Source organism: Papilio polytes, unplaced genomic scaffold (assembly GCF_000836215.1).
Source record: "Papilio polytes unplaced genomic scaffold, Ppol_1.0 DF823901.1, whole genome shotgun sequence".
Classification (NCBI taxonomy): domain Eukaryota; kingdom Metazoa; phylum Arthropoda; class Insecta; order Lepidoptera; family Papilionidae; genus Papilio; species Papilio polytes.
In genome coordinates, this window is record NW_013525303.1 from 1,267,236 (window position 1) to 1,294,482 (window position 27,247).

At 34.0% G+C, this 27,247-nt stretch overlaps 1 protein-coding gene across 1 annotated transcript in view; it reads left to right on the forward strand.

The window, feature by feature from the left end:
- Positions 1–12,773: 12,773 nt before the first annotated feature.
- Positions 12,774–27,247, forward strand: part of LOC106102809 (KH domain-containing, RNA-binding, signal transduction-associated protein 2-like) — a 21,554-nt gene continuing 7,080 nt past the window's right edge. The window contains exons 1-7 of the mRNA XM_013282393.1: positions 12,774–12,905; positions 13,025–13,201; positions 24,026–24,123; positions 24,437–24,553; positions 24,968–25,114; positions 25,410–25,559; positions 25,841–25,957. Of these exons, the coding sequence (XP_013137847.1) occupies positions 13,090–13,201; positions 24,026–24,123; positions 24,437–24,553; positions 24,968–25,114; positions 25,410–25,559; positions 25,841–25,957 (741 nt within the window). The 5' untranslated portion in view covers positions 12,774–12,905; positions 13,025–13,089. The remainder of the gene's footprint in view (positions 12,906–13,024; positions 13,202–24,025; positions 24,124–24,436; positions 24,554–24,967; positions 25,115–25,409; positions 25,560–25,840; positions 25,958–27,247) is intronic.

Here is a 27,247-nt window from a genome sequence, read left to right on the forward strand (position 1 = left end):
ATTTTTTTAATCTTTATATAAAATAAAGTTGGAGTGTCTGTTTGTAATATCTAAAGAAAAATTCCAGATTTTGGCAATATGATGTATCTGCGTTGCTGTTAACGAAAATTGCATTTGAAAAAATGTCTGTCTGTCCGCAATCCGCGTTTGTTTCGAAACGGCTGGGCCGATTTCGATCGGACCTTCACTGAATGGTAGCTGACATAGACGAGCATATTATAAGCTACTTCCGAAATGGCGGAACGAGTGGTCCAATTGTACGCTAACGAAGTTTGTAGGCGACAATTCGTATTAAAAAAAGAACTATCAAGTTTTAAAAGTAATGTTCTTTATGTTAAATTTACTATCTGGTAGATGTTAGGTTGTTTTGAAGTCATTTCTTTTCTTAGAATAGAAATCAGTTTAAAACATTTTCAATTCAAAAATTAAAAGCAGTGCCATCTAGTTTAAAAATTTTACAACTTCACGTATCAATTGTTTTGCAATTTTCTTTTGTTTTTTAAAATAAATTGAGCCAATATAACGCCTGTTACACACGTTCAATCTGTTATCTGAATTTTATCTGAATAGTCCGAACGTTTAGATAAACCTAACAAAACCTACACACGTTCGATTCGATTTATCCGATCCGTCTGTTTAGATGAAACTGAGCGTGTGTAGCTGACTTAACATCTACTTCAATTATTATTCCCTCAGCAATGTAGTGTTTGAGGACTTAATAGTCATTCATTATGTTTGGATGAAACGTTTGTCATTTAGTTTGCAACAATGGCCGACAGGTGTCCCCAGGGGATATACGACAACAATATCTCTAAGTGTTAAACCCCTTTAACATATTACAATTTAGATGCGTAAAACAGTACGAATATTGGCTGTTTAATTTTTAAAAGTTATGTATTGAAAATATTTGAAAAACAAAAGTGATTTTCACGTTTAATGGAACGTTTTGTTTGTAATTTAACATTGAATTCCATAAGTTTTTTTTATTTCGATATGTCAGTTTTAATGACTGAATTTATTTTATACTAGCTGAAATAATAAAAAGTTTATTTTATTCATTTGTTAAATTCTCAATTGTAAATGTCGAAATTAATTCCTTAATTCCTTGACAGCGTGTAGTTTATGGTCCTTTTCCGCATTTATAACATTATAGTTAGAGTGAGATAATATTAGATAGATATTGGCAACTTTAGTTAATAATTATAAGGACATAATTTATTTAATTTCTTTAACAAGATACTTCTAAATAAAAATCAATAATCACTTAAGAACAATTGTTACTTTCCCAACTTTATTAAGAACCCAATCGGTTTATTTCTTCTGATCACACGCTAAGCTTCGAGAAGCTTCGAGAATACCCGATAAGGTCGAATCTAATTTAATAAGACCCTCCCGAAACTACTTATAAGACGTGTGACAATTATTTAATAATATTCTTACGTGTACTGTTTGCGTTAAATGTGTTTCTAACATACTAACGACGAACTGCGACTTCACACGGGTATAATACAGAAATGATTTTATTTACATCAAATCACATTTAACAGTGGTAGAGCCCGCTTTAACATCTTCGCACGAATGGGTCGACTTGCCCGGTGTAATACCACGACCACACAGAAAACAGGCGTGAAGTGGAAGCAATTCCGCGTTTCGTCTGATGAGTGTGGTGCCGGAGACCTAATATTAGTCCCTTTCCCCTTTCCACCCTTTTCTTAAGAGGAAAGGATAGGAAGGAAAAGTGGATTTGACGGTGGAGGAGACGCAGAGGAAGGGGAAATATCCATTTCATGTGTGTCTCCTCCTCCGTCAATGAAGGGTAGGCAACGCTTCTACAATAGCGGATGTTTATGGGCAGCGGCCGCTTCCCATTTTGGTGTATTCAGGTGGCCGCTTGCTCGTTTGCCACCTTATATTATATAAAAAAAATCAAGAAACCTCTAAAATTATCAGTATTTCTACTATATAATAAACTAAGCTATTTCTTGTGACTTCGCCCGTGGAAAAAATAGTAAAAGTATAGCCTATGTTACACAGTTATAACGTAGCCTTTAAGGGTGAAAGAGTTTTTGACATTAGCAAAGTAGTTTTTAAGTTATTTCAATACATATAAAAATACAAATCTTTCCTCTTTATAATGTTTGTATAGATGTAGTAACCTAAAGCATGACGTAAGTATAGGGCTTTTTATTAAAGAAAGAATTATTCAAAAATATGCTGTGATTGCTGACATCTTACGCCACAATGTAGTGTGTGTCTACACTTTATTATATTAGTACTATTTTTCCAGTAAATAATAAGTTTAAATTTAATGAAATTACCAGTTTAACGAAGAGATTTTTATCAGATATTTTCCGTGGAGTAAACGAGGGCGCTGGTATCGTGCGGGCGACGTCGCTTGTCGTCGATTTGTATTCAGTAGGAAAGCTTGTTCAATTTATTAGCTGCGATAGAATATTGGACGATGAAAAACATCAGGGAAATAGAAACGTTACTATGAGAAAGTCGTGTTTATTATCTAACTATTGAGAGTTTTTCACGGATTGTATGTTTTTATTTATATTGGTTTAAATTTACATTTAACTTCTTGTAATTGATTTTAACGAGTGACGTGTCAATTGATTCGTAATTTTTTCTCAGAATGTTAAGTGGCCAGTGGGTTCATTGTTTTTTTTTATATTTACAGCCAGTTATTGAAATTATGACATTATGAATTGCGTAGAAAAAAAAATTTGTCTATCAACAGCCAGTTATAATGTCATATAAACGTGTTCTAATTTCAAATATTCAAATGTACATAGTCAACTGTTTGTGATTTACTAATTAATGATTCTGTTTTGAATATCCTCATGAATTGTCTATGACAACCTTTGTAATCTATGCCCATTGTAGTCTATGGTTGTCAAGATTAGATGACAGTACATAACAGTTTACTGAAGTGCTTAAACGATAATAAACTAACTGTATTCACTTTTGTATTCCATTTGTAAAATAGCTGTGAATTTCTATTACTGAAACGGTTGGGTTAAAATAAAATTTGTCTATTTTTAAGTCAAAGATAAACGCGGTGGGCAAAAATCAAACTAACCCTCACTGGCGCCGATATTAAAAAAGTTTCAAATTAAACCACTTGTATGCTCAAGATCTTCAAAAAATCCAGTCTCCCAAACTAGAGCAATATCATAAACACGACACTGGCCTAATACGCTAGGGAGAGCTATAACCAACAAACTGAAACATGACAGATGCAAGACAATAACACATGTCAAAACTGCTACTAAAATATCGCACAACTGTTGTGCGATTGTCGATTGTTTCGCAGCCTCAAGTTTCGTTGCACAAGTAAAAATGTAGTGTGCGCATCTCCATCATACTAATATTATAAATGCGAAAGGTTAGATGGATGGATGTTTGTTAGAGTTTGTAGCCTAAACGGCTGAACGGATTTCGAGGAAATTTGGCACAGATGTAGAGGAGAGTCCGGAAGAACACATAGGCTACTCACTTTGGTTTTTTTTAATTCTACGCGGACGGAGTCGCAGGCGAAAGTATAATATGAATCAAAGCGAGACGAAACAGTTGTGCGATAGTTTAAATATGTGAGTGTGCTCTTAAAATGAAATGTTTGCCAAAATTACTTCAGAAACGTTTACGACTCGTATTTCTGATAAACGACACTTATGAAATATCAGATAAAGGTAGACAGTGATGGACGGTTATTCTACACTTGTTGGACGTTAAATTTGATGTACAATCGAGGACGTTTATTTCCTACCCGTTAGTAAAAGTAATTTCCAGGAAACGTGTCATAGTAACAGTTACTTATAGCTTGGTGTACTGTATGCTTGGGACGTCACTCCCGATGGAGGCTCGGATAAGACTGACTTGCTGGCATGGCACCATGACACAAATAAACAGTGTGGCCATACACTACACTTGGTGACAGTTTAGACATTTAATTGTAAGTGGGAGACTAATTAAATTCCTTGACTGCACTATGCGACAACGATAACATGAGACTCTTAAAATGCAACATATAATTTGTACATTTTTATAAAAGAATGTTTGTGTAAAATAATTTTTTAATATATTATTTATACTAGAATATGTCGCACTAATACACACACAGTCCGCTTTGTGTCTCTGTGCTGTTTTTACGCTCACCTACGCGATGTCGGAATATTTTCATTATACGTTGTAATTTTGTGTAATGTATTACGTGAAGCGATACTTAGTTCCATTTTTTAAGAAATTGCAAAATTGCATTAAAAATTTGACAATGTCATAATTAAAGAGAAAAAGTGCAAAAGATTTTTCTACTCATACTAATATTATAAATGCGAAAGTTTAGATGGATGGATGTTTGTCAGAGTTTGTAGCCTAAACTGCTGAATCGATGAAATTTGGTATAGATATAGAGGATGGTCTGGAAGAACACATAGACTACTCACTTTTGTTTTTATTAATACCACGCGGACGGAGTCGCGGGCGAAAGCTAGTCAAGAATAAGAATACAATTATTTTTGAATTTAGAACAATCAGTGACCTCTAGGTTTTTTAATAATAGAAGGAGGCCGTTACCATTGATATAAAATAATTCAAACAATTTTCTAGTATATTTCGTGTCATAAAAACGATCAGTGGAGTTCAACACTAATGTAGAATAGGGATGTACAAATCGCTGGTTAATTTTATCGTAGTGACGTCACAAAGATACTGACCGACAAACGGTTGTGTAAATTATAAAAACTGGCCTCGAGCCAAGCGAAAAATATATCTTACAGTCTGCTAACTAGATATCTATCTGTTATCATTTATTGAAATTACTAGCTTTCGCACACGACTCCATTCGAGTAGAATTAAAAAGAAAAAAAATAGGCAATTTTTTTATTCTTTCCTATTTTACATTTATGCCAAATTTAAACGAGAATTTCAACAGCTACAAATTCTACAAACTTTCATACAGAATCTTCTCTAATTATTTATGTTAAAATAGCTGTTACCGCGACTCCAATCGAGTGGAATTAAAAAAACAAAAGCAAGTAGCTTATGTGTTCTTCCAGATTGTCCTCTACGTCTATGCCAAATTCCATCGAGATTCGTCCAGCTTTAGGGTACAAACTCTAACAAACATCCATCCTTTCGCATTTGTATTAGTAAGATATTAACAAATTTATACATTACGAGCTTTCGCCCGCGACTCCGTCCGCGTGGAATTAAAAAAAAACAAAAGTGAGTAGCCTATGTGTTCTTCCAGACTATCCTCTACATCTATGCCAAATTTCATTGAGATCCGTTCAGCCGTTTGGGCTGCAAACTCTAACAAACATCCATCCATCCATCCATCTAAACTTTCGCATTTATAATATTAGTAAGATTATTTTCGACGATAAATTGGAAAATCCATTTACGTTCTCGTGTCAGCTGACAAAATGAATCCTTGATAACGGCAATGACGTAGGGGAAAGAAATTCACTTTTATACCCATTATATCAAAGGCTTTTGGAAAAATGTGTCGGAAAATAAATTGCTTATACAAGACAGGTTACATTATGGACGATTAATATGTCTAGGGATAAATAACATTGTTTGCAGCGTTTTGTATTTGTTTTTTTTTTGACCGACTTCCCAAAAGAAGGAGGTATTCAATTCGTCGATATGTTTTTTTTATTTTTTTCTCAGGTAGTATTAAGGTTTGATAGAAATAAAATAGAAAGGTTTTGTAAAAATATTAATATTCAAAGAGGATATATTTTTGTTTTTTATGTATTTGATTCACGTAAAAACTGCTAAGCCTAGGAAAAAGTTTTTTCATAGGCTACATTTTTTTATTTCACCCGGACAAAGTCGCGAGCTAAAGCTAGTGTTAAGTTTAACAGTGGTAGAGTCCGCTTTTATATCTTCGCACGAATAGGCCGGCTCTCCCGGTGTAATACCACGAGCACACACAAAACAGGCGTGAAGTGGATGCAATTCCGCGTTTCGTCTAATGAGTGTGGTGCCGGAGGCCTAATTTTGGTCCCTTTCCCTTTCCACTCTTTTTTTAAAAGGAAAGGATGGGAAGGAAAAGTCGATGTGACGGTGGAGGAGACGCATAAGAAGGGGAAATGTCCACTTTATGTGCGTCTCCTACTCCGTCAATTAAGGGTAGGCAACGCATCTGCAATTGCGGATGTTTATGGACAGCGGTCGCTTTCCATTTCGGTGGATTCAGGTGGCCGCTTGTGGCAAACGACACCTTACGTTATAAAAAAAACTAGTTAATATTTTGAATGATAATATTTAAACACTTTTTAACGTTGAAAAAGATTGTTGTGTTTAACTTTCATAATCAGATTGATAATTTTTTACTTTTCTTGATTTTAAGAGTCTAAATACTAGTTTATAGTAGTTATTCCCTACGGTATTCACTAATTTACAGTAAAAGACTACTAAAATGTTACTTTTATACAAAACTAGCTGTGACTCGTGACTTCGCCCGGAAATTAAGAAATATAGCCTATGTTGCTCACAGATAAATTGCCTTTTAACGGTGAAAGAATTTTTACAATCGGTTCAGCAGTTTTTGAGTTATTTCAATACAAAAATACAAATCTTTCTCCTTTATAATATTAGTATGGATTAGTAAAGAACTTTAACTCCACTAAGCGATAGAACCATTAGGTTTTTTCTTATAAGGTCCATTGATTTTAAAGATTCAATTGGTCTATTGGGGAAAAATTTATTAAGTCGATCGATCGACAGGAAAATCCGGCCAATGGGAAACTAATAAAACTCCCACTTGTGTTCTAAGTTCGAATAGTAAAAAATCTATAAGTATTCTAAACTAGCTGTTCCCGTGCGACTTCATCTGCCTGAAAGTATGAAAATTTGATTTTATTGTTTACATTTGTCTCATTATTAATTACAAATGTCAAAATGACATGACATGATGACAAGCTTGCTTACTTGATGTTGGCAGAAAGTTATGGTCTCTTTCCCACCTTGGTATTTTTATCCAAAATATTTACCCCCTAAGTTTAACGGCGTTAAAATATGTGGCTACATACTAAAGCGTGACGCAAGTGTAGGGCTTTTTATTAACAAAAAAGGATTTTTCATAAAATATGCTGTAATTGCCATCATATATATGCTGTATTTGACATCTTAGGCAACAAAGAAGTGTGTGTTTACGCTTTATTATAATAGTATAGATTATTAGTGTTTTGTTCATGAATTAAGGGTCTCCCTTAGATCGTGATGAAAAAGAGATGTCTTCTTAAGGTAAGTATAGAAAACTGTTCTAATAAAACGGACGTTTTTACCGATTCGTATCAAATATCCTATTTCAAACATCCGACGTGGGTTCACGATAAGTGAGTATTGATTCCTCCCTTGAAATAGAACGTAACTAGCTATGGAGACAAAAAATATTAATACGTGAAGGTAAAACTTTTATTATACTTCGTACTAATACTAGCTTTCGATCGCGACACCTGAATCCGCCAAAATGGCGACGCTACCGCTGACCATAGACATCCGCAATTGCAGATGCGTTGCCTACCCTAAATCGATGGAGGAGGAAACGCACATAAAGAGGATATTCATATATCATCCAACGTCAAATCCACATTCTCATCCAATCCTTTCCTTATAAGAAAAGGGTGGAACGGGAAAGGGAATAAATTGGGCCTCCGGCACCACACTCATCAGACGAAACGCGGAATTGCTCCCACTTAACGCATATCTTCTGTATGGTCGTGGTATTTCACCGGGCGACTTAACTCAACATCTATTATTAAATTTCAAATTAATTTCGGTGTCGCAAAAATAGGGTACGAGAAATATTTAATCTTTTCTCTTTAAATTAATATTCAAAAATTTTATATCATAAGGTAACAAACAGTAAAGCGGACACCTAAATTCGCTTAAATAGCGAAACGAGACCTCATCATCACCAGCTCACTATACGTCCCCACCGAGGGGCTCGGAGCCTACCCTAATAAGGGGTGACTAGGCCATAGTTAACCACGCTGGCCAAGTGCGGGTTGGTTGACTTCACACATATCTTTGAATTTCTTCGCCGATATGTGCAGGTTGCATCACGATGTTTTCCTTCACCGTAAGAACGTCGGGTAAATTATGTACATATGAAAATTCGAAAATCATATTGGTACGGCGGGATTCGAACCCAAGACCTGTAGATTACAAGTCAAGTGTTCAAACCACTGAGCCACCGACGCTCCAAACGACACCTATAAGAATGCAAGAATGTAGTGTCTCGCTTTGATTCTTATCAGCTTATATGGACATACTACTCGAATTTTAGTTGTGCAACTAAACAGTTGACTGCGAAACAATCGACAGTCGCATAACAGTTGTGCGAAAGTTTAGTCAATGTATTGCTCTTAAATTCCACTCGAACAAAGTCCCCGGAGATGTCTAGTTAAAAAAAAAAACAAAAAACAATACATAAATAATAGTCTATTCTAATTTACGTTCTTTGTAACGCAGCTACGAGCAAATTGTAACGTTTATTTACGTTACAGACGTGTTTATGTTACAAGTTACGTAAAACAAACGTTACAGTGCACTGAATCTGTCTATGAGTTATTTTTACAATGGCATATGTTTATTTTAAACTGTCCAATATAGAAGACATGTTATATTTTTTATGGATATTCTTATATCTATACTGATTATAATAAAGCGTAAACACACACTTCTTTGTTGCCTAAGATGTCAGCAATTACACCATATTTTCTTAAGTAGTTCTTTTTTTAATAAAAAGCCTTCGGTCAAGCTTTAGGCTATAAATTTTCACGCCATTAAACTTAGGGGTTAAATAGTTTAGATAAAATCCCTAATGTGGGATAGAGACCATAAATTGCTGCCAACATCAAGAAAAATGGCTAAGGTTTGTCATGTCATGTCAGTTTGACATTTACTCTTGATAATTTAAAAAAAATTAAAATATCCATAATTTCCTGCGAATTAAGCCGCATGGGAACACCTGGTCTATTATAAAAACTGCATCAAATCCGTTATGTAGTTTTAAAGATATAAACAAACAGACAGCGAGAAGCGACTTTGTTCAGTATGAAGTGACATTTAAATTATAAACATAAAGCATCGATTGTCTTATACAAGACAGTAGTAAGTACATCGACTTAGAAATATGTTTATCACATTTACAATGTTTCCGATTGAATCATAAATTTTCTGATTTGCCACAAAACGGCTTACAAACAAATCCTATCTCAATAAACTTCCACCTTATTGAGTTGTCTTCTGAAATTTACACAATACGTAAAAAAAGTTGTTTGAATTGAAGATTTGTTCATGATATTACATTTTGTAAAGACAGATACCCTTTGGGTATTGGTCGTAAACATGGAGATTTAAACAGTATATAGAGGTGGCATAATTGACATTTCATTTGAGTAATTTTTCACATGATCTCACTAATCTCTGATTACAAATATGTGTTATTGCATAATATTTAAATGTTTGTAGAGCTTATAATGATTTCGTAAAATATTCTATTACTAGCTTCCGCCCGTGACTCCGTCCGCGTGGTATTAATAAAACAAAAGAAAGTAGCCTATGTGTTCTTCCAGACTATCCTCTACATGTGTGCCAAATTTCATCCAGATCTGTTTAGCCTTTTAGGCTTCAAACTCTAACAAACATCCATCAATCTAAACTTTCACATTTATAATATTAGTAAGATTAGTAAGATGTGTCAATGCAAGGACATCAGGTGGCACTATACTTGGCAACTGATATAGTACCTTTCAGAGAAAGCGCCAATGAAAAAAATTACTTCGCTGCCTCGTCTATATATTTTTAAAGTCTTTGACTAATACATACCGAGTCTGGTAACGTCTACATCTGCAGTACTGATCTTCAAACATTATTTTCGACGAATATTGCGACACATTTTTTACCCTACTTTCATATATGAAAACTATTACAACATGCGAGTCTTAAAATAAACGCCCTTTAGTAATGTTTTCACAGATGGTAGTCATCATTGTGAAGTTTGTCACATGACGCTTTAGTACTAAATATAAAGGCGGATTTCCAATGTAAAAGTAAGAGCGACAATACACATGATGGATTAGCACACTGGCATGCATTCACACACGTGCCTGCTACAGGGTTTGTGCACCCCAGTACCTGGAATACAAATAGCTAGCAAGATATTTGTATACTAGCTTCCGTCCGCGACTTGAAATTTGGAATTAAAAAACAAAAGTGAGTAGCCTATCTATTCTTCCAGACAATCCAGACAGAGAAATTTCAGCGACTATTCAGCAGTTAAAAGATTTTTGTACATAAAATCTTGGTCGGCTTCTGTTAACTATGATAACCATAAATATAAGATACCTTATTGAGATCATAAAAGTAAGACAAAAAAAGGTCTTTAGAGGAATTTACTCAATCTTGTATTAAACATTCGATCTATCTTACTAATAATATAAATAATGTAAGTTTAGACGGATGTTTGTTAGTTTTCTTAAACGGTTCAATCGAATCACGATGAAATTTAGCATAGGTGAAGAACAAACTCTCGAAGAAAACATAGGCTACTCACTTTTGTTTTTATAATTCCACGCAGATGAAATTGCGGGTAAAGGTTATATAAATTGTATTTAATACCGTAAATTAGATTCTTCTTTAGTATTTTTGACAATCCTGGTTATTCAATTTTATATGTAGCAGGTAAATAATGAACAACAGATATCTAAACATTGTTAGTGCAAAGTGCAGTTAATGCAGTGATCCAATAACTGTCAGGTCAGTATCGCTCCGTGGACGTCTGCCAACGAATGCTTCAAACTATGATTGCTAATGCGATGTCAAAGTCCTTCTAAGTCTGTTGCTAAGTGTTAGAGCGTGCGTACTTTGAGTAAACTATCACAACTGTTGTGCGATTGTCGATTGTTTCCAGCCTCAATTGTTTAGTTGTACAACTAAAATGTATTATGCGAACCTCCATATAAGCTCATAGGAATCAAAGCGAGACTAAACAATTGTGCGATAGTTTAGTCAAAGGTGTGCTCTGAGTTTTGCCCCGCGTGAGTTAGTTTGTCTAAAAAATTGTTTTTATCTATACTTCCTACAAAGAGTAGTAAAAATCTAACATTTAGTTTAAACTTTCTTATAATTCCACTACTATAATAAATTCTAAGCAATGCATCATCATCCACTTGCCCTTATCCCTTATGGGTCGGCACAGTATGTGCTGCTCTTCCATACATCTCTATCAGCCGTCATATCTGAATCCACTCCATTCTTAAGCATATCCTCTTTCACACAATCCATCCATAATTTCTTCGGGCTTGCTCTTCCTTTGTATCCATCCACATTCAATTTTAACACTTTCTGGTTTATGTCCCCATATCGTCGCATAACATGTCCATACCATGCTAACCTTTTGCTTCTCAATTTCTCCATCACTGGCGCTTCAAACGCAACTACTTTTAATTCTAAGCAATGCATTCAAGAAAGAAGCATTTTAATTAGAAGAATGTGGTGCCGTGGCCGTGTACCAAACCCATATAAATCACAGAAAAGCGTAAAGCAACGAATTAATTAACCACAAAGCAGTTTATTTTAACTCTCAGTCATTACAATAATTTGGCGTGACATCGATGTGAAATTACAAGCAATTAATAAACAACAATGTGTAATTGTTATGAATCGCTCTGACCTATTTATCTTGAGACTTCGAGTATATTTAATTATCTAGAGACAGAAATGATCTTGACAAATGTTTGTTTTTTAGAAGACAATATGATACGAAATTAGAATAAAAGAGGAAGTTTGAGAGTAGCCCCAGTATTAGAGAAGGTAAGGAGTAAAAGGTTAGCATGGTATGGGCATGTTATCAGGGATGAGTCGCATGTTACAAGGAGAACGTTAGTTATGAGTGTGGAAGTACACCGGTAGATGTAGAACTAGAAAGAGATGGGAAAAAACAACTTATATTTCCCGCTTATTTCTCGTTGTCAAGTACCGCTTTTGGTCGATAGCCAAAATATTATGCAGAAAATAAATTTTCTCACTATTTTCTTTATATCTACCGATCCACTCATTTTTAGTTACAAACTACTAATTTATGATATATGAGGAAGTATGCAATAATAGGAATAAACAAAATTTTAGATTTATATTAGGAACTATTTCCCTGCGTATTCAAATCGTATCGGAATCCGTGCGTTCGATAAATGAAATTTCACATTTGTCAAACTTGGTTCATTTGGCTTTTGTCAAAAAAATGGCTCCTATTAAAATTGTTTTAACAAAATCTGAATTATTTAAATTCAATTTTACAGCTAGCGTAAAATTTGCTCATGAAAGTCAAGCCATAATCAGCCCAGCCGTTCGGAAATTCGGAGATTTTACAAATAAGAAAATGACAATTACTAAAAACACCTATTATATTAGAAATGTTATCCATGAATATCTTAGTAAATCCCTAAAACTAAAGCCAAAAATTAATCTACATGTCAAATAAATTTAATAAGAATAGCATTCAAATAAAATATCACTCACAATGGTATTTGTACAGAAAAATTAATAGCATATTTGTTACGCCTTCGGGTCAGAATATAATTAATTAAAGCAATATTTCTAATTAGAGAATTATTTCAAATCTAAATAACAAACGATAAAAATGTATTCGTCTCTTTTCAATGCATAGATTTAGACACGTTTAGCTAGTGTGTTGCAACTACAGGACTGATTTTATCATACGCCGGACTTCACTCTTGCTCTGATTTCGAAACGAAAGCTTCGTGAATTTCGGTTAACGCGATCGCGTTCGGAGAGCGTTCGAAATTTGAAATTGTAAATTGGAATTTTTTGAAATGCTATCTGCGGAGTTTTAAATGTTCTTTTTTATAGAATGTATGTGGCCAGTACGTAGTTTTTTTTTTAATAACTGAATCAGCAATTTCCAATTGTTTTAGTGTTTACAATTAAAAAAAATCAAAACATCAAATTAGACATAGATTATATATTTTTTTCTTTTTTTCAGGTATACCAGTGTTTGTGTTTGTCAAAGATATGTGCAGTGATGTGTAAGTGAAGTGTAGTGACAAGATGGAGTCAAACCCACTGCCTCTGGAGGCAGAGGACGAGGGCCGGCAGCCTCAGGGTTCCTCCACCGGCAGCGGTTCCTCCTCAGGGACAGGATATTATGGACATAAGAACGGTGCGTACTTTTTGTATGTATTTTTAAAGCCAGTTATGATAATTTAATTAAAAAATTTTAACAATCAAAAATTATTTTTAGTAGTAGTAGTGAAATGCACCATAAATAATCTATATAGTTTTTACGGTTTTATTTTTTTAGAAATAAATTACTATATCCAAAATAATGTCATATCACCGTAAATGACATAATTTCCTATCGTTTAAAGTAAATTTAATGTAAACGGCTTGATTCGCTATTATAAAGTGTTACCTTATTTTCATTCTCGTTCTCAAATGTAGGATCGTAAATATCTAATACTAGCTGTTGCTCGCGACCTTGTCTACGTAAAATTAAACAATATGGCCTATGTTACTCACAGATAAATTACCTTTCTAACGGTGAGAGAATTTTTGAAATCGGCGCAGTAGTTTTTGCGTGAATCAAATACATACAAAAATCAAAAAATACAAATCTTTCCTCTTTATAATATTAACTAGTATGGATAGAAGACAGGACAACAGCGTACAAATAACAATATAGAATTACAATTACCGAGAAACAATTGAAAATAATGTCATTCGTTTTTTAGAAAGACCCCAAATTTCGTCACGAGATTTTAAACTAAACTATTTACGCCGTAGTCTTTGATTCCAAAAATCAAACAAAACGGGACCCTGCAAGCTCTACCTTTGAAATAAAAAAAAGAATTATTAAAATCGGTCCACTAGCGGCGGAGTTATGCCGTAACATAAAAAACATACAGACGAATTAAGTACCTCCTTTTTTTGAAGTCGGTCAAAAAGAAAACTAAAACATCAAAATATGTGGATCTTGAGTATGCAAATAGATGAAAAGCGAATGCGTCAGAAACATATTTTGCTATCGTTTTTATAAATGATTATCATGCGATTTAAAACATTAAAATATTTCATATAGTTTGTTGTAAATTGAAGACGACGTTTAGAACATTCGTAGAGATTCAAATGTACTGTCGTTAGAATTAATCAACGTCTTGAAGCTTTGCCATATCCTATCTCTATCTTGATTTAAACGTTTATTTTAGTAGTTTCTGAAGTTTTAAGAATAACAACTACCAGCCATCAAAGATTAGAAATGTAGATGCGACAGACGAAAGTGCGTAAATGATAAACAAGTCTTAGGGCCTGTCCCACCAAATTGTAAATTGTCTGATAACAACCAACGTGTAAAATATGCGATGGATATATCGGATTTGTTACTTTATCTAACAGTGACGGTATTAAGCTATCTGAGCCTCTATCAGCCAGGAGTGGGACCCTTACCATCTCATTTCTTACTAATATTATAAATGCGAATGTTTTGGATGGATGTTATTATAACTACAGTGATTTATAATTTGTTTATTTGTTAGTTTTCTAAACCCTTTTCCTAATGTTGGCAATATGTTGGCAAAAAACGGTTACTCAATAATTCGTTTAAAAACTACTTTACAAAAAGTTTATTAAAAATACATTACGCAACACACTTTGGCTTTTGCAAATGCTTTTGTGGTTTTGAAATTATACATTTGTTTTCTATAGCTGAATTTTTTTGTACGTTAGAATTGAATAGTTTAAAGCAATTCGTAATATCGTAGAAAAAAGTGGATCAATCTACCATAATTTATTTAAACTCTACAGATAGAACTGTCCAATCTATAACTACTTAATCTATGTTTATCCAAAGCATTAGTGTATTTTATAAAAACTGTTTTTATGTTAATCTGAACAATAATTAATTAATGGAATAAATAGGAAATGCAAGTCAGATAAAATAGAAGAAACAAATGTAAATAGATAAATCTTAAATACAAAGATCTTACGGTCAAATTAGTGCTAACCCCTTCTGTGGATTTGTACGACGAATTTTTTACAATCATTTTAGTAAAGTAAATAAATCTATACTAATAATATAAAAGGAAAAGGGTTGTATTTTTGCATGTAAGTAATTTCAGAGTTAATTCAATAATTGGGATGATTTAAAAAAAGCTACGTTATCCCTCGGTAACATAGGCTTCATTATTATTTTTTAAAATCCACAGGGACGAAGTCGCAAGGATCAGCTAGTCTTTCTTCTTAAAAATACTATAAATGCGAAAGTTTTTATGGGTGCATGGGTGTTTGTTAGAGTTTTGGCCTACACTGCTGAACGAATCTCGATGAATTTCAGTATAGATGTAGAGGATAGTCTGAAAGATCACATAGGCTAATACTTTTTATTTTTATATTAATAATTTTTTATTCCGCGCGAACGAAGTCGCGAGCAACATCTAGTTAATAACAAACAATATCGATAGCAACAAAGTTCTATTCTATATTAGATCAGTGTTATGTCAAACGCTGACTTCAAAAACAAAAGACAAAAGTGTCTCTACGAACATATCGTATGGTTAATTTTAACCTCTGAGTGAACTCTCATCCTATTGTATTTGGCGCAGTCGCGCTGACTATCCCGGTCAAGTGTGCGTTCTGCCATGGATATCTGCCAGTCTCTATCATCGAGTACACTTATATACAGCCCCACTTAACTGACACTATAATTGGATCTCCACGTACACAGTTGTAACTCGAAAAAAAATTTTTTAGCAGATTTTTTTTTTTAGTACATTAAAAACTTTATATGTTAACTTTATATAATTAAATGTTTACTATTTGAATTGGATAAAATAAGCATCTTTTATAACATTACTAAAAAATAAAGTATTTTTTTTCTAAAATAAACCGAGTTACAACTTTATGCGTCGGATTGTAAACACGTCCTACCGTTACATTACACAAAATTCTATTAATAAAAGATTATAACTAACTAGCTTCCGCCCACGACTCCGTCCGCGCGGAGCAATAAAAACAAAAGTGAGTGGTCTATGTGTTCTTCCAGACTATCCTCTACATCTGTACCAAATTACACCGAAATCCGTTAAGTCGTTTAGGCTACAAACTAACAAACATCCATCTTAACTTTCGCATTTATAATATTAGTAAGATATCAATCTACCTTACTAATGTTATACTTGCATACAAAAGTTTAGATAGAGAAATTGAGAAGCAAAAGGTTAGCGTGGTATGGACATGTTATGCGACGAGATGGGGACATAAACCAGAAAGTGTTAAGATTGAATGGCTACAAAGGTAGAAGAAGACCGAAGAAAGTATGGATGGATTGTGTGAAAGAGGAAGGGAGTGGATTCAGATTCGACGGCTGATAGTATCATATGGAGCAGCACGTACTGTGACAACCCTCCATAATAAAGACAAGTTGATGATGATGATACATAAGTTTAGATGGATGTATGTTAGTTTGTAGCCTAGCTTAATAGATTTCGATGAAATTTGGCATAGACATAGAGGATAGTCTGTACACATAGATTGCACATATTTTTTCCATAGTTATATCATTTTTAATACCGCGCAAACGAAGTCACGGGCAACAGCTATCTTAAGTATTCATCGAAATATATAAAAATGGATCAGATATATCAACATTGTAGTGCGTTATGCCATTTTTAACGGATGTCAATGTTTTGTAAAAGCGTATATTTTAAAAGCAAAAGTCCATATAAACGTAAAAGCTCTTTCAGTAAAGCTCAACCAACAGGCCAACGGAATAGCCTTAGGATATCCGCATACCCATTTGCCTTTACAAATTTCAATTTTCCTATTCAAAGACTAAATGCGGAAAATCGAAGTTATATGAAAAGTTTTTAGATAAATTGGCATTTATGAAATATAAGTTCGCTCGTTTATAAGTACTTTAAAAACATATTTATTGATATTTAAAATATAATCTATAGATATGTAAATCTATATCTATACTTCTATACTAATATAATAAAGCGTAAACACACACTACTTTGTGGCGTAGGATCTCGGCAATTACAGTATATTTTGGAATAATACCTTCTTTAATAAAAAGCCCTACACTAACGTCACGCTTTAGGCTATATATTTTCACGGTATTAAACTTAGGATCTAAGTATTTTAGATAAAAACCCTAATGTGGGAAAGAGACCATAAGTTGCTGCCAACATCAAGAAAGCAAGATTAGAAGAAAATTGACTACATTTTTATTACATCAAGTTTTATGCGGAGAAATCAATTTCGTTTAAAAAAATATCATTATCAAAACATAACGTTATAGGTATCCTTTGACTTTTAAATGACAGGACCTCCTCAGTACACAATTACTGCTTAGTCTGTTTCTCTATATTCAAAGGTCATACCAGCTTTTTGGCATGCAAAGTGTTAAAATGGTCTCGGCTCATTACTTAAAAGTCAACGAGCATTAATCATTGTAATAATCAATAATAGCGATTGCATTTATAATTGAATGTATCCCTCTATTAATAAACACACAATTGTAAAAGATCGAGGCTAATAGAATATTATGAAACGTAATTATTGTATTTTGAGGTTAGAATTTTATATCTTATTAAGAAAAATAATAAAATATTATACTAAGTATTAATTAAATGGATTATATTAAATACTAGATGTTGCTCGCGACTTCATCCGCATAAAATTATATAAATTTCATTTTATCGTTCACATTTGTCAAATAATCAATTGCAAATGTCAAAATGACATGACATGATGTCAAACCATTGGTGTTGGCAACAACTTATGGTCTCTTTCCCACATTAGGGTTTTTATCCAAAATATTTACCCCTAAGTTTAACGGCGTGACAATATATAGCCTAAAGCGTGACGTAAGTGTAGGACTTTTTGTTAAAAAAGAGTTATTCGAAAATATGCTGTGATTGCTGACATATTAGGGAACAAAGAAGTGTGTGTTTACGCTTTATTATAATAGTATAGACAGATTTGATCTTATGTTGATAGATACATAAGTTTTTATATCACGCGGTTAAAGCACTACGGGAACAGCTTACTTCTTATCTTATTTTACTAATATTTTAGATGCGAAAATTTAGATGGTTTGAGGTTTGTTAGAGTTTGTAGCCTAAACTGCTGAACGTAACACGATGAAATTTAAAATAGATGTAGACGATGGTTTGAAAGACCATATAGGCTACTTGCTTTTTTTAATTCCACGCGGCCGGAGACGAGGGCGAAATCTAATAAAGCTTGCCAAATAGTTTTAACTCTATAGTATTTAAGTAAAATATTTACCTCTGGATGTATCTAAACATGTTTAAGTCATGTTTACACTATTTGTTAATAAATATAACATCAACTAATTGGAGAGTTACCAAGTGCTGCTATTTAATAGTGTTGTCAACTATATTTGTATGACTGAAATACAATTGATCTAAATAACTAAATATATCGACTATAAATCTTGGCGCACTTATCTTTGCTACTTTGGATTAATTTGATTTTGAACTTTGTTTAAAAATGCCATTTAAAGAAACATTTCTTTTCGTCTATATTATCATTTATATTTTTGTATGTATAGAAATAAGTCAAAAACTGACCAATTTTAAAAAAATTCAGGAGGACGGAGTCGCAATTATTAATTGTAAAGAGGAAGGATTTATATTTTTTTGGATTTTTGTATGTATTTGATTCGCGCAATAACTGTTGTGCCGATTTTAATTATATAAAGAAGTAAGATTTGTTTGTAACCGTTAAACTCAAAAACTATTAAACCGTTTTTAGAAATTCTTTCACCATTAGAAAGGTACATTATCACTGTATAAAATAGGCTACATTGTATATAACGGGAAGGTTATATAAAATTAAGGGAACAAAATAGATGTGGTGTACTAACCTTGAGAACTGACATAGTACCTTTCAGAGATAGTACCAGTGTAAAAATTTTGTTCATTGCCTCGTTTTAATATTTTTTAAATGTATTTTATTGGTATGCACAATTGTCCAAGAAATAGATTTTAAAAGCTCGCACAAACACGTATTTAAAAATAATATTCTGTATGAAGCGAGTGGACGGTTTGTATTTCAGACGTCACCTGGCAGTGGGTTATGACAAATGTACACTTTAGATCCGTCTGCAAACTACATCATACTTTAATGTTAGTTCCATTTACTTTCTTATTATCTGTGGTGATGTTACAAATTCTTGTTCGTATCTATATTATTATAATAAAGCGTAAACACACACTTCTTTGTTGCCTATGATGTCAGCAATTGCAACATACTTTTGAATAATTATTATTTTAATAAAAAAGCCCTACACTTACGTCACGCGTTAGGCTATACATTTTCACGCCAAAAAACTTAGGGGGTAAATATTTTGGATAAAAATCCTAATATGGGAAAGTTGTTGCCAACATCAAGGAAGCAAGATAGTCGAGGTTTGTCATGTCATATCATTTTGACATTTGTATTGATAATTTGTCAAATGTAAACAATAATATAAAACTTTCATAATTTCATGCGGATGAAGCCGCACGGGAACAGCTAGTTTAATATACGCGTGGAATGTGAGAACAATGACAATAGACCAAATGGGGTCAGAGCGTTCATACAATAACTATTGCACAACCGTTTAGTTTCACTTTGATTCCTATGAGATAAGGTGGCAAACGAGCAAGCGGTTACATGAATCCACAAAAACGGGGAAGCGACCGCTGCCCATAGACATTCGCAATAGCAGATGCGTTGCCTACCCTTAATCATCGGAAGAGGACGCACATAAAGAGGATATTCCTTCTCTATGCGTATCTTTCACCGTCAAATCCACATTCCCTTCCCACCCTTTACTTATAAGAAAAAGGATGGGAAGGAAAACGGACTAAAGCTGGGCTTCCGGCACCAAACTCATCAGACAAAAAGCGGGATTGCTCCCACTTGACGCCTGTCTTCTGTGTGGTCGTGGTCACACTGCGCACTACTTGAATTTTAGTATTGCAACTAAACAGTTGTGGCTACGAAACAATCGACAATCACACAACATTGATAGTTTACTCAAAGGTCAATGCATGTCTAATACGTCATGTCCACAGCTTAATAAAAAGTTTTCAGTAATAAAAGCAATGCGGAACACATTAAAACAAACATCTGGAGCTCGACGTGACGTCAACAGATGTCGCCCATCTCGCATAAAACGCCACTTCTTAGCATTTAAATGAACGTGCTTCGGTTTTACGAGTTTCGTAGTTACTCCTAGAAAATAAAAATTTCATATTATTATATTAACAATATTAATGCGAATGTTTGGCTGGACGGATCTCGATAAAATTTGACTTAAATGTAGAGCATAGTCTGGAAAAACAAACTAACCGTTTCTCGCGACTTCGTTCATGTTATATTGAAAGAAATATTAAAAAAAATGATTGCCTATGTTAGACACAGACAAATAATCTTTCTAATGGTGAAAAAAAAAGTCGGCCCAGTATTTGGCCTTATTTAAATACGTACAAAAATACAAATCTTTCCTCTTTATAAGTATATTTTTTTTAATCCCACGCAGACGGAGTCGCGGGCGTAATGTATACCTACTAATATTATAAGGGAAAAATTTGAATTTTTGGATTTTTTTTTATAATATAAGGTGGCAAACGAGCAAGCGGCCACCTAAATCCACCGAAATGGAAAGCGACCGCTGACCATAAACATCCGCAATTGCAGATTCGTTGCCTACCCTTCATTGACGGAAGAGGAGAGGCACATAAAGAGGAAATTTTCCCTTTCTATACGTCTCCTCCACCGTCAAATCCACTTTTCCTTCCCATCCTTTCCTCTCAAGAAAAGGGTGGAAAGGGAAAGGGATTAAATTAGGCCTCCGGCACCACACTCATCAGACGAAACGCGGAATTGCTTCCACTTCACGCCTGTTTTCTATGTGGTTGTGGTATTACACCGAGCGAGCCGGCCCATTCGTGCGAAGATGTTAAAGCGGGCTCTACCACTGTTAAATTTTTGTATGTATTGAAATAATTCAAAAACTACTAGGTCGATTTCAGAAATTCTTTCACTATTAAAAAGCTACACTATCAGTGAGTTATAAAGGCTATATTTTTTTATATCGCACAGGCGAAGTCTAGAGCAACAGCTAGTGTAATAAAAACAATACGAAACAATTAACTTATACTGGGGCTATAAATTTCCAGTTGAAACGCTCCTTAAATTTCAGGTGCTCGAAATCGGCGCGATACTTACGAGTATGAAGTATAGAATAAATCCACGCCAGATGTGCCGCTCAGAATAATATTGTAATTAATTTTACATGTTATGGAGATACAAACATCGTTCGTGATTTAATTTAAAGAACGTTGAAGCGAAAATCAAAACAAGTGAAATTGTAAAAACAATTGACTGAGCATTAAGTTTATCATCCTCAAGACCAACAAAACCAGAAAAACCTAACTTATAATTTAACACGAGCTGTGGCCAGCAAACTTCATTAGCGCAGTACATTCCCTTGTGCATCTACCTTTTTGACCGACTTCCTAAAAGAAGGAGGTACTCAATTCTGTATGTTTGTTTTTTATGTGTGTTACGGCATAACTCCGCCGCTAGTGGACCGATTTTGATAATTCATTTTTTATCCGAAAGGTAAAGCTTGCAGGTGGGTCCCATTTTTTTGTTTGACTTTTGGAGTCAAAGACTACGACGTAGTGTAATAGTTTAGCTCAAAATCGCGCGACGAAATTTGGGGTTATTTTTGCTTTATTTGCTTACGTAGTCTAAACTATAAGACTTACGTAATAATGATGTATGGAAGAATTGTAGACCTTTAAATTTGCTAAATTAAAGTCCGCGAAAGCATATCTATCTATTAAGGTTGTCGCACAATGACAACTTTTTTCATTATGATATCGCTCGAAATCTATACCCCACTTTTAATCAATGAAGATTCATTACTTAAACGTTACTATACTTTGAATTGTCAATTGTTATGGTAAAAATGTAGTAAGCCTTACGTAGAAATATTACTGCATACCTCGGCTGACATAGACATCAAAGTAATAATAATTGTACAATATAGATATAACAGCTACAACAAGGGAGGTTTACTATTTTCAAAGACATATTTTAACAGTTACCTTCCAGTCAAAGTCCCGTCTAAATTAGTCCATCCGTTCCAGAGTGCTAACCTAATTCCAGAGTGTACTGTCATAAAATCTGTTCAGTTCAACGTAACACAAGCCAGGTCGGTGTAACAATAACAATGCCATGGACTGGAGATTGATTAATTCAAGGAAAGAGAATTTATTTTACGACCCACACCTGCTTAGAGTTGACGGCACACTCAATAAAGCGTAGACACGGGTTATGACTGAGTTTATTACTTTTGTTTAGACTGAAATGCCAAATTCGATTTGAGAAACTTTACTACGTTTTAGTTCAGCTGTTGTTTTCTTTTTAGGGTTGTCGATAAACTTTATAATTGTGAGTTTCCAATGTTTTTTGTTTAAAAACATTTACTTTTTTTATCGAAGGTAATGATAAAGCAGTGCTAAGACTGTGTTCTTCCAGACTTGCTCTACATCTATGTCAGATTTAATTGAAATGCGTTCAGCAGTTTAGGCTACATACTCTAACAAACATTTACATATACTTTGCATTTATAATTCTTGTAAGATTATTTTAAGGCTACAGTTTTTACCTACATAAGATAATTTTAAACGAACATCATCTTGGTCGGCCCACTGAATTCTCGTCCTACAAATTACTGTCATCCATCATCTCAGTCATCATTCCCTTCTTGATAATGTCACTTTTCCATCCATCTTTTTCTAGGTCTACCTCTACTGGTACCTCCACACTTATAAATAAAATTAAACAAGCGTCATAGATAAATTCTGCAGTCAGCATTTATTAGAAACAATATCATACTAATATTATAGATGCGAAAGTTTAGATGGATGGATGTTTGTTAGAGTTTGTAGCCTAAACTGCTTAACAGATCTCGATGAAATTTGCCATAGATGTAGAGGGTAGTTTGGAAGAACACATAGGCTACTCACTTTTGTTTTTTTAAAATCCACGCGGATGGAATCGCGGGCGAAAGTTAGTATTTAAATATATTGTAAATGGGATAACAATAATTTGAATACGGAAAGTATGACCATTGCTAATGTACCCGGTTCGGTGGCCGTATAATTTGACGGTTGAATTTTGAATAATTCAAATGTCTAGAGAAGTGCTCCGGGGTTACATTCCAAATGGTAATGCTCCGAGACTACGCCTTTTGTATATTTATATCGTAACTTGCATTTTACAAGCGACGTCAAATATATTGTGAAACATTTTATATTTACTTGCAACTTTAAAGCTACTTATAAAATCAACACAAATCCAATACTCAAACTATAACACCTATCTTTTTATGTAGATCAATGGCCTATAGATACAATATAAATCAATCTTAATATAAATCAATCTTGCTTTTTACTAATATTACAAATTTGAAAGTTTAGATGGATCGATGGATAGATCTTTGTTAGACTTTGTAGCCTAAATGGCTGAACGGATCTCCTTGAAATTCGGCACAGATGTGAAGCATACACTGGGAGAACACATAGGCTACTTTTTATTCCGAAAATAGTTACGGATCCCGTGAGATTCATTAATTTTGTTTGCTCGATAATTTTGCAACGATTCAACATATCTTATTGAAATTTAGCACAGATATAAAAGAAAGTCTGGAGTACACATGGTATAAGGTCCATCCCTGAGAAATATCCGGTGCCCGAGGGATACGTAGCTTTTTGTTATTTATATAGTTCGTATGTTTTCTCATACCACGCGGACGAAATCGTGGACAACATCTAGTTTCTCATATTTATACTTTCAATGTTTGATTTAGTACAACTCAAAAACTTATCTAATTAACAATAGGTTTATTTTCTTCTGATAATTTATTACTATTTTGATAATAATATTATTTTTTTATAAGGTGAATGGCGGGGCGAGAGAAGAATGTTGGATATAACAAGAGACAAGCCTGTAAAGGTTTGCGTGCGAGTTGTGGTACCCGTCCGTGACCATCCTAAGGTGAGCTTCGATGTTAACATTGTAAATGATAATACTTCGAACAAATATAATACTGTTGGTCAAAGTTATAATGACAAATTTAATTTTGGTAGATTAATTTACAGTGGCCTTTTAAATTAAATGTTTATTTAAATGAGACAAATTTTATTATAAGTTTTTTGCGTAAAATATTTTCTGCATTTTGTTTTTAAATTTCTAGCTTAATTTTCTATAGTTGAAAGAATCTTTAAAATTCAGTGTTTTACCGGAACATTTTTCTTTAGTAAAATTCAATTTAACTATGGTTGTTCTTATTAAATATTTTCCTTTTCAGTTTAATTTCGTGGGAAAACTGTTGGGTCCGAAAGGTAACTCGTTGAAGAGACTTCAAGAGGACACTATGTGCAAGATGGCGGTGCTAGGACGTGGCTCTATGAAAGATAGACAAAAGGTAGACCTCAAAACTAAACATTACAATTATTTTAAAATGCTTCATTTTTATATGTCACACTCAAGGCCTATAATAATACCCCCTACAAAGAGACAGACGCTTCTGATAAGTCAAACGGCCTCCCAGACACTTTAATTGTCCCTGCGGCTCAAATGGCCATTCCATTCTAGTACTAACGAGTACTATCTAATGATCTTCATCTTCCACCTTGTCGTCTTAGGGTCGGCGCAACAGGTTTTTGTCCTCCACATAAATCTATCACACGTCAACTCAGACAACACTCCCTTTTTAATCAAGTCTATCAACCACGAGTACTAATCGTATAACAATAAAACTTTTGAACATAAGTGTCGTCGAGTCTATAATATTTGTAGTTACAGTATAATTAATTATGCTAATATTTAAATGTTATAGGAAGAAGAACTACGAGTGTCGGGTGACCCTAAATTCGCACATCTATCAGACGAGCTGCATGTAGAGATCAGTGCGTTCGCTACTCCAGCTGAAGCGCATGCAAGGATCGCGTATGCACTCGCAGAACTGAGAAGATTTCTAGTACCTGTACGTAGTTAAAGAATTAAATTCCCTTCCCACTTAGAATAACTTTCAGAAAACTGTCATCGTAAGAAAATAGACGAAGACCGAACTAGGTATGAATACATTGTGTGAAAGAGGTTATGCTTAAGAAGGAAGTGGATTCAGATATAATGCCTGATAGAGAAGTATGGAAGAGTGCAATTGTGCCTACCCTCTTTAGGGAGAAAATTAGTTTGAAGATGGTAATTTTGAACAAACACAATATTTACGCCAGAAGAATATTTTCAGCATTCTATTTAACAATCTATCTATTTTTTAGGACTACAACGATGATATAAGACAAGAACAGATGCTGGAAATGCAGATACTATCATCACAGAGCGAACAGAGACGGCTGACTCCACCAGACTCTTCTAGAAGTGGCAGCGAGGAAACCCTACCACTGAGAGATGCTGGACCTAAACAAAGAGTAAGTAAAAAAAATCGGTAAGAAGTGTCGACAAAATCAGACACATCATACTAATATTATAAATGTTAAAGTTTAGATGGATATTTGTTAGAGTTTGTAGCTTAAACGGCTGAACGGATTTCGATGAAATTTAGTATAGATGTAGAGGATTGTCTGGAAGAACACGTAGGCTAGTCACTTTTGTTCTTTTTAATTCTACGCCGACGTAGTAGCGGGCGAAAGCTGACTAGCTTGTTGACTAATTTTATTCTAGTGTTACCTTATCCATGTTAATCTTATAGCAGATGCCAAACGTGCAACAAGCAGTGCCCACTTCTCTGCCCGGCATCGCCCTCAGCCCAGCGAATGTTCGGGACTTCTCTCCTCCAGCACAGGAACACATATCTACACATCATCAGGTAAATCTTTTAAATGTTGTGTGACATTATAAAGTACATGAGCGTCATGATCTGAGTTGTTGCATTGTATTTTGGTAAATCGTTATTGATTTTTAAATCTTCTAAGGAAGATTTTGTTTACATGTTCATCTATAGTTCACATTATTAAGATTTTATTTCAAGTAAGCTGTTGCATGCGACTTCGTCCGCGTGAAATGAAATAGCCTATGTTACTTATAGATAAATTACCTTTCTACGGTGAAAGGAGTTTTAAAATCGGCCCAATGGTTTTTGAGTTATCTAATACACTTTAATTAAATGCAAATCATTTTTTACAGATACTCCTAACGGAGTAATTTCTTCATTTTCTGTTTCGAATATTTTAGTAATGCATTAATTTTATTTCAAACTAGTTGTCGCGACTCTAAAAAACAAAGGAGAGTCTAACGGAATAAATAGTATCCTGTCCGGGTGTAACTTAGAGCCTCCTGGTTCACCAATTTTGAGCCATATCGGTAGAGCCGTTCTTGAGTTATAAATAGTATTAACTAACACGACTTTCTTCTATAATAGATATTTATTTCCTTCAACTAACTTTTTACATCATTTTCTACTCACTGCAGTATTGCAAGACAATTTAATAACTGCTCTTTTCTACCATTTATCAATGTCAGAAAAATATATACATTTATACGAGTATTTCATTCGTTTCAAGTCAAGTCCACTTTTATAAAAAAAAACAGAATTTAGAATTTATTACCAGATGGGTTTTCAAAGTGCTTTTGAAATGGTAGCGAAATTAATTTGTATTTTAAAATAAGAAATTGTGTGCCATGCAATTCTGATAGCAAAAGCGGTTGCAAACAAAAATAAACCTTAATTCTAATAACACGAGGGTGCAGGTTGCATTACATTTTAAGAACGTCAGTCAAATTAGAACATCAAAAAGCACTTTAGTACAATCAGGGAATTCAGCAGTGTACCACTTCAATAAGTACAGTTTGAACGCTTTGTACGCATTGACACGAAACAATAACCAATAGGATACAGTTTTAAAATGTGTCTATACTTAAGACCGGTTAATTGATTTTTATTTTTTTGTTATCAAATTGTTTAAGCTATCGTGATCGTGAAACATTATCTAAAATAAATCAAGGACGGCTCAATTCATATTGCGAGACGCGACGCGACCGCAAAGAAAGCAAACAAGTACTAGCCCTGAAGATGAACCCCCGATGGGTCTGAAACAGCATTTATAGCTGAGCGAGGGCCCAATCCGGTCAGCATTGCAACGCTAATTTAAAATATTAT